The sequence below is a fragment of the Synchiropus splendidus genome, chromosome 10, assembly GCF_027744825.2.
Source record: "Synchiropus splendidus isolate RoL2022-P1 chromosome 10, RoL_Sspl_1.0, whole genome shotgun sequence".
Lineage (NCBI taxonomy): Eukaryota > Metazoa > Chordata > Actinopteri > Syngnathiformes > Callionymidae > Synchiropus > Synchiropus splendidus.
This window is the reverse complement of record NC_071343.1, coordinates 13,389,684-13,402,371: the sequence shown is the minus strand read 5'-3', so window position 1 is coordinate 13,402,371 and position 12,688 is coordinate 13,389,684. Positions and strand designations below refer to the sequence as shown.

Sequence of the window (12,688 nt, the reverse complement as noted above, 5' to 3'; positions counted from 1 at the left end):
TTAAAAACATCAGATAAAAATGCCGTTTTGAGGAATGTGTTCAATTGTTGTCTTGTTTATTAACTTTTAGTAGAGACTAATGCTTTCCTTTGCTGGAAATCATAAGATCTGCAAAACAAATAGAGAAACAAGCTTTAATTAAAATATTAGTCTACAAAAGCAGGAGTCCATCAACATGAGTGAGGTAGGTTCAAGTCAAACCCCAAACTTATTACAAACTTCAGTTCAAGTCATTTTCCTTCCATAAATATTCAGACAGTCTGTAGAAAGATTTTCTTTTTCAAATAATCTTCCCACGCTTCCTTAGTGGAGAGTTCCATGGAGTTCCACTCAAAGTGAGGGATCTGTGGAGGAGAACACGTGTCAATGAAGCTTAGATTTTTACAGTATTCTAACTCCACAAAACTCACCTGAACAACCCGGTATCCCAGAATCTCCAGGTGCCGTCTCCTCATCAGAGCATCTCCTTTGATGTGATGGGAGTTCTTACAGAAGGACCTGGAATCCATGAAGTCTATGGCCACCCTGGACGAAGAGAACATGTGTCAGCCACACGTTTCAGATGAAGAATCAGAGCAGATCGTCTCACCTCTGCGCTCCAGGCGGCAGCTCAAGCGTGGCACTTTCCAGGGAGCTGCTGCCCCACTGAATCTTTCCTCCGTCTGAGACGTGCAGCGTGCTGAGCTTCTTGTAAGGCAGGGGCTGCAGGTTCTTGTCAAGTATGCATTCAAAATCTGAGGAAACCACACTGTGAAGTCAGTCCCAAACACGCAGCGAGGGACTCATCATTACACCATTGTCGAATTATAGATATTAATAAAATAAATTGCTCAAGTGACTATGAATGTCACTTTGATGTTCAACATCGTTTTAAAAAAATGTTACACTGACTTTTCCACATTATTTTTTAAATTCATGTTTCTACAGTTTGTATTTAATTTAAATTTTCAACATTTTAAAATTTCCCCTTCTACATAAATAATGCAGAAAATGTTTTGTTTTTTCTCCAAACTAATGCAGTTTCCCTGCAATAATATTAGATTATATCATTATATAAAATGTGCGTATAACGCACATTTTAAAATATTTAAATTTTTCCTTACTTCGAAAACCAAATCTTGATGAGCTATACATTATATTTGCAAATTACAGCATACATTTACTTCCTATTTAATTCATGACACATCATTTGTTCATTGAAAATATTGTTTTAATCTCTGGTTTTCATGAGGCAACTGAGAAAATATATTGGTCGCCCCAGCTGTATGGTGTGGCGGGTGAGGGAGTGATCATGTGACACATGACTGATGTGGCCTTGCCTTACATGGATGCCATCACCACTACATTTCAATGTCCAGACTCTGACTCACTCACAGTGAGTGTCCTCTGGTATCTCACAGAAAGAAACCTTATTAGAAGTATGGGAAATACAGTACTGGACTTGAGTGCTGCAAACTTGTAAGACTGAACCCGAAAGAGAGGCAGGTAGAAGAGAGGCAGTACACTGGTCACTTCACTGATCCACTCACCCAGAGAGTAAAAATACGGCGTGACCGTCGCAACTTGGACACAGTCGATGTGGCCCAGCACCTCTGCTAGCATTTTGTGGATTTGCTGCTGGACCGATGTGATGGAGCCATTCGCTGTAGAACAAGACAAGACCTTCAGACAAAGTGGTCCTGGTGCCCTCAGGGGTGACACTACTGTATGTAGAGTGTGTGTTTCTAAATTGATTGATAGGCATAACGGAAAAAAACTAAGTCAGTACCTTTTCGTTGCAAGTTTTGGCAGTACTCCTCATGAAACCAGGGGACTTGATATTCAGGACACTCCAGACACACCGCGCGGTTGAGCTCCATGAGGCGCATGCGGGTGCGGATCTTCAGCACATGAGGAAGAGCTGCGACGACACGACAACAGCATCAGCACTGATCAGAGGTCAGGCCATCATCGTGGCTGCATTACTTTCAATCTGGGCGTCGAGCTTCCTGAGGAAATCGATGCTGAAGATTTCTTTGATGAGCTCCTCTGGGAAACTGTCGGCCAGAGCAAGCGAGTAGCCCAGGAGAACCAGCAGATGCGGGGCAAAAAAGCCTAGACAAGAGAGGTGGGAATTCATATCAAGAATTGGCGCCGACTGATCAGATGGACGATTCTCTTACTCATGTGGGGAGTGAATCTCTGAATGCAAACATCGTACAGCTCCTCTGCTCCAACAGGAAAGTAATTCAGGACAGAGAATGGGAGCAGGACAACGTAGACAGACCAAGGGTCGATCTGTATCAAGACACAATATATTCTTAAAACAAGCTAGTTCAGTCAAAAAGAAGGTGAACTGTATGAGGTGGTCTAGAGCATCAGAGAAGAATGTGAGGGTTGCGCCGGACATGTATGAGGACAGGGATACCGCATGGCATTAGCATGAGGGCAACAGAGTGAAGGTAAGGAGGTTCATGCAAATGTACGGATGGAAAGAGGACATGGGATTTGCTGAAAAAGAAGCAATTTTAAAATACGTTTTTTGGACACAAAAACTAAAACAATACAAATGGCATGTGCACTAACTGCCATTTTAAGGGTCAAGTGTAAAGATTTGTTGGTGAACCAGTTGTGAATTTATCCCATTCTGGAGCTCACCTTCTCGATGTCTTTCACAGCGACACTGGCCATGTGATCCATCAGTGGAGGACATAGATATTTGCTCTTGGATATGAAGACTCCCAAATCGCCCAGATTCTTCCAGTTGATCTGGTCCTTCATCCTCAGCAGGGTATCAATGGTCTCCTCCAGCATCATCTCCTCAAACCATTCCCCAGAAACAAACCTCAACTCTTCCAGGAACAAGTCCAGGTTATCGGCCGCTTGCAGGCGCTCGTGTCCGCAGCTGTTCAGCGTCTGCATCATGCGCACGTACTTGCTGTGGTTGCTGTGGTAGTACGATGAGTCGCTGCGCACCCACTTTGCCACGGCCAGAGACAAAATACTGAGTTCCCTCAAATTGCACTGGGCCACCACGGCGTCCACCCTCAAGGTGACGACATCCTCAAGGCGGGCGGGGGGCAGCGTGGAGATGACACGGGTCAGCATGGTCACCTCGCCTGGGAAGATGCTGCGCTGTAAGTAGCTGCGACAGAAGACGCTCCAGCTCAAACAAACAGCAGAAAAAACAACAGACTTTCTTCACTTGTCACTCACTTGAGTAAAATAGTTCTCAGTTCTCTGAGGAGTTCAGGGTTCTGGTATTGCAAATATAGAAGAGTTTGAGTGATTCTGGCGACATCCACTGCTCTGTAGACATGAAGGTTCCTCCGGATTACGGAAACAATCCTAAAAAAATACAATTACTGGTGATATTCAAACCAGAAGAACTTGGTGGCCATGACTGAAACTTACCTGTGAATTAAACTTAAGTTCCTGCTTTTGGTATCTTCAAGCATCTCTAGTATAATCAAGGCCTGCTGGCCATTGAAGTCCTCCGCCAGAAGAATAGCAGTGTTCTCCAACCTGCAGTCAAGGCAGCCATCAGAAGCTAGAATTATGATTCGTGGAGGACTTCTAGTGACACCTACTGTTCTCTGGTCTCAGCACTGGCCATAGGTGCCAGGGCAACAAACAGCCTAGTGAAGGAGATGGGATCCGTGCTGCAGTCCATCAGCTCCAAGAGCCGTTTTTTGGCAGCCAGTGTCAGGTCGTAGTTGTTGAACTGCAGGGCCTGATAGAGACCCAGAAAGATTCCCAGGTTCTCTGCATTTAGCTTGTCAATGTTGCTCAAAAGCACACGGTTGCACTTCTCCAGCAGCGGCCGGTGGCTGCACTTCATGTTGCGCAGGAACTGAACGATTCTGCGAGCGCTGTTGTTGTTGGTGGGCTCCATGGTGTCCAGGAGGAGGTCCGCCCGGTCGATCAGGGCATCACGAAGGCGGGGGGACACCAACGAGCAGATGCTGACGGACAGGGTGGTGAGAATCCTGCGAGAACAAAATATGTATCATGAATCTTATTACCAAAACTTCATAAAACTTTCAAGAGTTTTCCAGATGGTGGAGCATCGTTTGATTTTTAATAAAAAAAAATCTCATTATGTGACACTGTTGTAAAATCAATAAACTTAATGTAAAAAAGATTCAAAGCTGATGGTTGTTTGGTGCAAATTTCTCATTATTCAACTATTGAATTTTAAGCTTTTAATTATTAATATTTAATTGCTACTGACATTATAAAAACAGTCAAAAATCAACATTTATTTGTATTTTGATGTCACTGTTGTATGCCATTATTTTATACATATTATTTATTTTTGTTTTATTTTGATCACTACGGTTTCGTTTCCTGTTTAGGCTCTGTAGCAGAAACATGAAACTGTACGAACATTGCTTTACACCTAAACACCATATAATAATAAGACCAAATACGTGATGTCTTAAAGTTAAGTTTTGATTACAACTAAAATAAATATCTTTTGATGTAAAAAAAAATACCGTTATTTTTCTATTTGCAAGAAAAAGGAAGCTGGTGTGGCCCCTAGTGGTCAGAGAGAAAACTGCAACAGCAACTTCATCTGCTCAAGGTATAAAAAGTCGATACATTAAAAAACGATCAATAGTCTTTGAATTATAGAGGCTCAAAGGACGAAACTTACAGGGGAAATAAAATGTGGAGTGAAAACGAGCATAACATAAGGAGTTACACCAAAAATTACAAATAATAATACATAAACTAAAGAGTAAAAAATGTTACATGGAGGTAAAAAGGAATAAAAAGTAAGTATAAATATTCATAATGGAACACAAATGTATGGGGAACAAACACAAACAGTAATTTTGAATGAATAAAATTAGAAATCATTTCATACTAGGTATATAGGTGTTAAATCTACACATCACATATCACACAATATTTGTCTTTCGACAAGTTTGATGCACTTTAAAAAAAAATAAAAAAGGTATCGAGATCTTCTATTTCCAAGTTCCACTGCATATGCCAGAAAAGGTGTAACTAGCAGGTGTAATATCAGCGTGTCACACTATATTTGTCCAGACTGACCTGGCATCATCAATAGATGACAACCTCTGGTCCACAATATCCACAATCTGCCCCATCAGGGGGCTGAGCTGGAGATGCTGATCACTCAGGCAGTTGGAAAACTTGGACAGGGCCGACATTGGAAGGCTGCGAAAGAGAACAACAGTAAAATCAACTTACGGAAAAAAAAAGTCCTATCTAATATCAAGGTACCTGTCCAGCCTTCTCCATGCTTCTGACACCAACTGCTGGATGAGGGAGTCGTGTGGTTCCACATTGAGCCTGAATAAGAAAAGGCGATTCACAGGACTGTGTCGCATGAGCATGTCCGCAGGCGTAGGATGAGGTACCTGAGGAAACTGTACAGCGTGTCGACCAGCGTGATGTCGTCCATTAGGGTTATCTTGTTTTCTGCCAGAACTCGGAGGGTGAGGAACTGTGGGTGATCCTTCAGCAGATCCTGAGTTCTCAGCAGTTCCGGTCTCTCCTTCTGGTACTTCCACAGCATCTTCACAGCAAAGCTGACGTGGTCCACGGTCAGCTTGGCTTTGTTTTTCCCCACCACGTCGAACAAAGTGTCCTCAACAGAGCAGAGCTTGATCTGGTCCAGGACTGGGTCACAGGTAGCGGTGCCCTGATGGAGGAGTCTCCGGAGGCAAGAGGAGCTGAGCCTGACTCGGAGTCGAAACATGTCTCTGGACCTGGGGTTCAACATGTGTATGAACTTGTCTTCATGATGTCTTCTTTACTATCGCCGCACCGGATCACACCCCAAGCCCGGTCTGCCTCATTGCGTTGATAAAGAAACACTGATAAAAACCACCGGTTCACTCACCGGGTAAGTGTCATCATGCACACGCACGCTTTCCCCATCGAGTGTCAAAACGTTCACGTGGGTCTGATCATTTAAGTCCAAATCCACGTCAATGAAATTCATTTAATTCTACCCATACATTTTAGCACAAGTAACAAATAAAGCTCTAGCGTTAGCGGTTTAAGCTCAAAAACTCGTTGAAACGCCCAAACAAAGTCATGAACAGCTAACGTGCTACAACCTGACACTTCCGTAGCCAGTGACATAACGGTTGGAATGTGTTCCCTGAGTTATGACTTGCAGGCAAAAACCTAACACTTCGCCCATTACTTTGTTTTCTCGTTTTGTGTTTTAAAATCGAATTACGTCGGAAATGTTACGACTGTTGTTGTCACTCGAACTGTCTTTCGAATGATAACTGATAATAATGACGTGTTTTTTTCAAGGTCGCATGAAGCTGGTACCAAGACGAGCGACTGGGGTCAAGAGGCAGGAGACAGGTCAACCACTTCAGAGTCACCATTTAACCTCTGAATGGTTAATATGGTTGGTGGATAGTGCAAGATCAAAAGGCTTTTACAGCTGAAGCTAAAAGCTTCCCATGGCCTGACAATTTACCTTAATACAACAACACACACAGGGACAGAGAGAGACACCACTGTGTGAATTGGCCAGTGACTACATTTAGCTCTTCTGTTACATTCACCTTTGGGTTGCTAATAAACTTGAGCTTTCCTCTTGAGGTCTGCCTTGTTTTCAAAACACAAGATTAATATTTATCAAGCTGTTTATTGTTATCAACCAAATGGCTAATTTCAAGAAAGAATGATCATTGTTATTCCCCTTTTTCGTTGAGAGTCAACACTCAACTGCTATAAAAAAAAGAATCATTTCTTGTATAATTTGATCCTGATTTTCTGTCAATAACTTTATATAATAGCTTTCCTTTATCTTTATAAATTTAAATGCAATGTGATTATCACTGTCATTAGGACACCATAAACACAAACTCAGCTCAAGTCTAGATGCAAATGTTGGGCGTGTCTGTGTTGAAAGAATAGTGACATGCCCAGGGTGTGTCCAAATGTTGGACAGAGACCCTGTCGACAACAAGTTTTCAATGATGAAAGGATGAGACAGTGTGTGTGATCCGATGATTATTAGTCTTTGATCAGGAACTCAACTGTTTAGAGGAAGCGGCAGCTGTCTGTCTTTGTTCAAGTGTGTTTGGACACTTCAGCACACAGTGATCCGTCCCATCACGACCACCCCACCCTCACATTCCCACGTGAACTGTGGGTGTCCAGTTGCTGCTGGTTATTTCTGCTCACATCCCCTCCACTCCTGCAGCCGCACCGTGGACTCAAGTGGAATCACGGAGGGGGTTGAACAGACACTCTCTATCAAATCCCAAAAATAGCCCAGAGGGTGGCTGGCCGCGGACCCCAGCACGGTCCAGAGGAGTCATGTGTACAACTTTGTCCTCCCACAACACACACACACAGACGATACAGGGAGCTCTTCAGTCAGAAGTCACTTGTGGATTTACTTGTGAGCAGTAGGAGTGACTCAGAGTGTCACATGAGTCTGCTGCAGTTGGAGCAGAAAATCAGACTTTGTTTGAGAGAGTTTGAGGCAGCGTTCACTCTTGGACCATGAAGCTCAGCGTGGCACTGTTCTTTGCCGGGCTCTTTGGTGCGTTGGCAGCAGTTTTCATCCTCTTGTCTTTTGGAACCGACTACTGGCTGCTGGCCTCTGAGGGGTGCTATCCAAATCCTGACGAAACGACTGACCTAGTTGGTGTGGCATCAGAGGTGAGTGATGTCAGAGATACTGTCTTTATTCACCTACAAAGACCAAAGAATTGAGGGAACGGAGATACTGTACAGTTAAAACGACACCCAAGAAGTGTTGAAGATGCCCCCAGACGTTTTCAAGCTGGTGATTAAATCAAAACAAAGAGGTGTTGGGCCTTGACTTCTTGTGGCTGGGTTTCATACAAGACCAGATCTTATTAACTTGTGACCAAGACAAGACCATCGTAGGGTTAGTTTCATGTGTTGTTTCAGAGTGAATTTAAATGGACACGTCACATGTCCAATTTTGGGTGATCAGGTTCTGTCAAGAAGATGTTTGCAGCTGGAGATCCCTATAAGTCTACTGCAGAACCAACATGTTCCAGACCTTTCTGTTTATCAATACGTCCACCAGTATAACATGTCCGGACTATGTTTTCATACATGTCTTAAACTAAATGTGTATGGCTTGAGGGCAGATGAAAACCAAACCAACTATGTCCATGGCATGCGACCAAAACAAGGCAAAGAACAAGCAGCATTAAAGGGTCAAGAGCAGGACTTTTTGGCCTACAAACTTTCCACATTCTCCACACCAACGGCTGTAAATGGAGCGTAAAACACTTCCAGGGTGAAGGGCCCGGAGTACAGTAGATAGGAGACCAAAACATTCTCATAGTTGAAACTTGGGATTGAAAATAAAGACAGACCCAGACTGTGAGGATTCTCTGAGAGACCTTGTTCAAATGACAGAGGTGTGAAAGTGAGTCAGGACTCAGTCTTGAGCTGAGACCAAGACATGTTCATTCTCAAAACAACAATTGAAACCCTTTAAAAGCCAACACTTACTAACCTTACAGACTTTGAAAAAAGTCAGAACAACACTTACTGATGAGCAAGTCCACGACGTGAGGTTGGGGCCTTGACATTTTGGGCGCTTGAAATTGATGATAGCCATTATTTAAAAATATTGGTCGAACTGCAAACAGGGAACATGTTGGAGTGTTACCAATGTAACTTTGGAGTAACCAAAGTACTGGGCAGAAGAAGAAGAGGATGGATGGACGTGATATAGAATAGGTGTGAGTAGGGGGGCTGTACGAGATTTTTTAAAAGCAAATCTTGAAGGACTTTAAAAACAAGGCAAACCTATATATTCCAAAGCAAAATGTGTTGACTGAATCAAGACCTTTACAGCTTAATATTGAGTCAGCTTAATATTAATATTGAGACAGCATAAAATGTTGCGTCAACATCTACATTTGTATCCCTCTTTATTTACAAATGCGCAGAACACAAAATTGGTTCATTTAACTAATTAAAATAAATCTGCAGTTCAAATAAATTCCACCTGTTTGTGTAATTTCTCCGCATTTCCAGAGCTCACTTTAGCACCTACAGAGGAGTTAATGTAGCGTGTGAGTGACTGGCGAGCAGCAGCCAAATACCAGTCGTCCCGGTGGTATGGTCTCTTCTCAGATATCACCAACTAGAACATACTTAGCCTTCTATAGTGGGCACTCATGTCGGGATTGAGATACGATATCAAAACAGCAACAGCAAAGTCCCACTAGCAGATATTTACAGTACATTCTAAATGCGCCAGGATCCGCTGTGGAGTTATTTACGAGGGATATTTTTAAATGTCCATTGGAGGTTTACTTGAATACATGCTTCTGCTTACCTTCAAAAGTCACCCATTCATGAATGCAAAAAGCGTCTGAGCAACCCAAACAAATATAACAGATCAGACCTTCTTTTTTCATCTGCTGATCCAACCAGGCAGCTTTTGTCGCTAGTTGCTGTTGGCTAACTTGACCATAAATGCCACCACGATGAAAAGTCTGAGGCCAAAATTCCTTCACCTGTGGCATGATTTGAAGATAAATTTAACCTTTTCACCTGAATGAAAGAGGACATGATCCTCAGGCCTCGGGTTATGTTCCTTTCAGACATGTGAACACTGATGCTAGCATTGAACAACCATATTGCTCATGTGAGTTCCATCAGTAAGGCCTCCAGTCTGAAGACAATTACGTGTCTCACAAGTATGTGTGAAGTCACGCGAAAAAGATCATTGTGCATTGTCAGTTCTCTCTCTTATGCATGACATTAAACTATTTCTGGTTTCAAGGGGCTTGAACCTCAGAACCTTTGACCCCAATTTGACAAATGCTGTTTGCCATGTTGGCGACAAACTGACCACCTGCTTCACAAGTTCTCCAGAATGTTAGAAGCTGCCTAAGCATGCGTTTCTTCCTTTCTTCACACTTGTCCATTTCGAAATTCAATTCAATCAATTGCTTATGCGCGTCTTTTTTTTAATTACTATTATGTTAATGCCTCACCTAAATTACTCATTGGTGATAGATTTTTTTCTGAATATCTTTAATAAATATATGATATCTTTTTTTATTAGATTGACGAAAACAACAACATTGATTTCCCTTTTCACTGAAACTGATTTATTTTTATTTTTATTCCAATGAAAGGCTTTAAAAAAATAATCATAATAATATATACCTACCAAACATCAAACAATAACTTCAGTCATCCGTTCAATTAATACTCAACTACTTTTTGTGTGCACAAAGTAGCATTGTTTAAACCCTTAATACTGATAAATCACTATTGATTTGTTTTTTGTTTTTTTCTCCCCAGAATGACAAACTGGTGAACCAAAACAGAGACATCACTCTGTACCATGAAGGATTCTTCTGGCGATGTTCTTTCGGAGGCAACCAGGCAGACAACAACTTGCTTTGGAATCTCTGGTTCAGTAAGTGAATGTATTCGTGACACAAAGCAACGTGATGACGCAGACACACTTTACAGCATCAAATGAGGTTGCCTTGAAAACATCATGCCTCTGCTGTCGCCTTGATTCGCAGCAGCCTCGCTTATTGAACAAGTGACAGCTTGGTGCTAAAATCACCCTCATGTGACTGCTTCCAGGCCCGGACATGTGATGTTATTGTGGCCCTCGGTCAGCTGGTTGCTGTCTGGTTTGTGATTTAGTCACAGTGAAAGTTGAACTTATTGTATAGCCTGCAGCGGCCCTCAGACCTTGTGAGGAATATTAATAGGAATTCTAAGTTGTAAATATCACAACGTTTATATCAAGATGAATGAAACACAGTGCTTTGCTCTAATTGGGTCCATGATATCATTGGAAAATTTTACTTGCTTTTTCTTCTCTCCTGTGAGTCACATTTAGAACAAACTATCATTTAAGAACAATCGAATATTGAGGTCTGCCTGTGTGCATGAAAGTAAATAAGCTATTCTACATATTGTATACAAAGACAACACAATTTTGTATGGTGACAAATATTCAGCGTTTAATTCATTGCTCTTGACATGACAAACATTTTATCAAGATCATCAAGATTCAGATGAATTTCTCTCCACAGCAAATCAACCTCACTCCAAAGTCTGCATGCACTCCTACCTGTTCCCCTTCCCCGTGTCCCAGCAGACCCACAACGCCACCCAGTATGACTCTGCCATCAGTAAGTCTGACTTCTATTGCATTAAATAACATCCCGATCGATGACAGATTTCCAGTCACTAACATCTAATATATTCAGTCTACAGAGGCTTCTGGAGCGTCTTCATGCTCCTGAGTGTGGCGGCCGTGGTTCTGGCTGGATTCACCATCATCTGTGCCGCTCCGTTCGCCAGCCACTGCTTGTACAAAGCCGGAGGTGGACTCTTCCTGGTTTCTGGTGAGGCTCTCATGTAGACATACAATTGACACTCGCCTCCAGGGTAAAATAAATAAATAATAATAAAAACATATATATATTTAAGTTCCTATTTGTCTATTCTTACAGTATATATTTATTTCTGTGCATTGATTTACCATAATTACTCCAGACACTCCCCTCCCCCATTATTTTCACCATATTTGAGCAAATATTTATACATCGTTTTCATAAGTTTCGTGCTGTTTCTGCTTTATTTCCTTTGTCATTCCACCCTATTGTCGTCAACAGACTAAAGCAGATGTGGGCAAAGTATGGCCTGGAGGACACATGTTGCCATTTGCCTGTATTTATGTGTCCCTTATTCTGATATTTCATCATCCATTACTCATCATGCATCCATAGTTAGTCTTTATGTTTGTTTTCTTTCTTCCATTCTGCCTGTGTTCTTCCAGATTGCTGCAACTAATGACCTATACTGTTGGATTAAATGCAAATTTAACTGTATTTCTTGACCCTCAAAATGAATTTTACACATTTTGAAAAAGGCCTTATAATAAAGTGCCTGTATATTGTATTTACATGTTTTACCTGTAGTTCTGTTCACAAAAAGTCCAGCACTCAAAAAAGATTTTTCAATATTTATGATTTATATTGACAATCTTTCATATAAAATTGAAGTTTAACCATAGACTCATCTTCCTCTTTGGCCTGATGGCCCCTCATGGCCTGCATTGTTGCCCCTGAGGCAATTTAATTGACCACCCTGGGTTGAAGTGAGCATTAATATTCCTGTATCTCCGCCAGGCCTCTTCCTGCTGTGTGTGGTGGTGATGTACGTCCTCTGGATACAAGTCCTGGATGTGGTGACGGTCTACATAGACCACCAGAGAACTGCCGTGTGTCCAGATTTCCAGCTGACCCTCAGCTACGGTCTGTCCTTCATGTTCGCTCCCATCGGCGTCTTCTTCTGTCTCTTAGCCGGATTTCTATTTCTGCTCATCGGCCGAACGGTCAAGATCCACTTCAACTGATTTCATTTGTTAGTGACTGTAGGTCGACGGTTTTAACTTTCACCCATGAATGTAAATGTTTCATGCAGATACATCTTTTTGAATTTAAGAAACACAACCCGTGTACGCGAGCGTGTGAACATATAAAGCATATGCACTTTATCTAATGTGGATATGTAGACAAAATCTTTTGGTTTATTGATATGAGAAAGTAGAGTGTGGACTTGAGCATGATCACTGGTTTCTGCTGTATTTCTGGAAGCCTTGGAGTATGATGTTCTATTTTTATTATTGTGCATAAATCCTGTGGAAATAAACAATAAATAAAGCTCCTAT

General features: G+C 41.9%; 2 protein-coding genes across 2 annotated transcripts; one reads left to right on the top strand and one right to left on the bottom strand.

The window, feature by feature from the left end:
• Positions 1-138: 138 nt before the first annotated feature.
• fastkd1 (FAST kinase domains 1) lies at positions 139-6,083 on the bottom strand. Its single transcript, XM_053878071.1, has 14 exons — positions 5,373-6,083; positions 5,236-5,304; positions 5,044-5,169; positions 3,570-3,968; positions 3,394-3,504; positions 3,196-3,327; positions 2,638-3,124; positions 2,163-2,277; positions 1,966-2,094; positions 1,769-1,900; positions 1,530-1,643; positions 590-734; positions 411-525; positions 139-344 (listed from the first exon to the last, which is right to left on the bottom strand). Exons 1-14 carry the CDS (start codon positions 5,735-5,737, stop codon positions 252-254), a joined length of 2,532 nt encoding a protein of 843 aa, XP_053734046.1. The 5' UTR covers positions 5,738-6,083; the 3' UTR covers positions 139-251.
• tmem182a (transmembrane protein 182a) lies at positions 5,540-12,655 on the top strand. Its single transcript, XM_053878084.1, has 6 exons — positions 5,540-5,860; positions 6,283-7,650; positions 10,294-10,411; positions 11,046-11,144; positions 11,223-11,360; positions 12,147-12,655. The coding sequence occupies exons 2-6, from the start codon at positions 7,492-7,494 to the stop codon at positions 12,371-12,373; spliced, it is 741 nt and encodes a 246-aa protein (XP_053734059.1). The 5' UTR covers positions 5,540-5,860; positions 6,283-7,491; the 3' UTR covers positions 12,374-12,655.
• Positions 12,656-12,688: the final 33 nt, after the last annotated feature.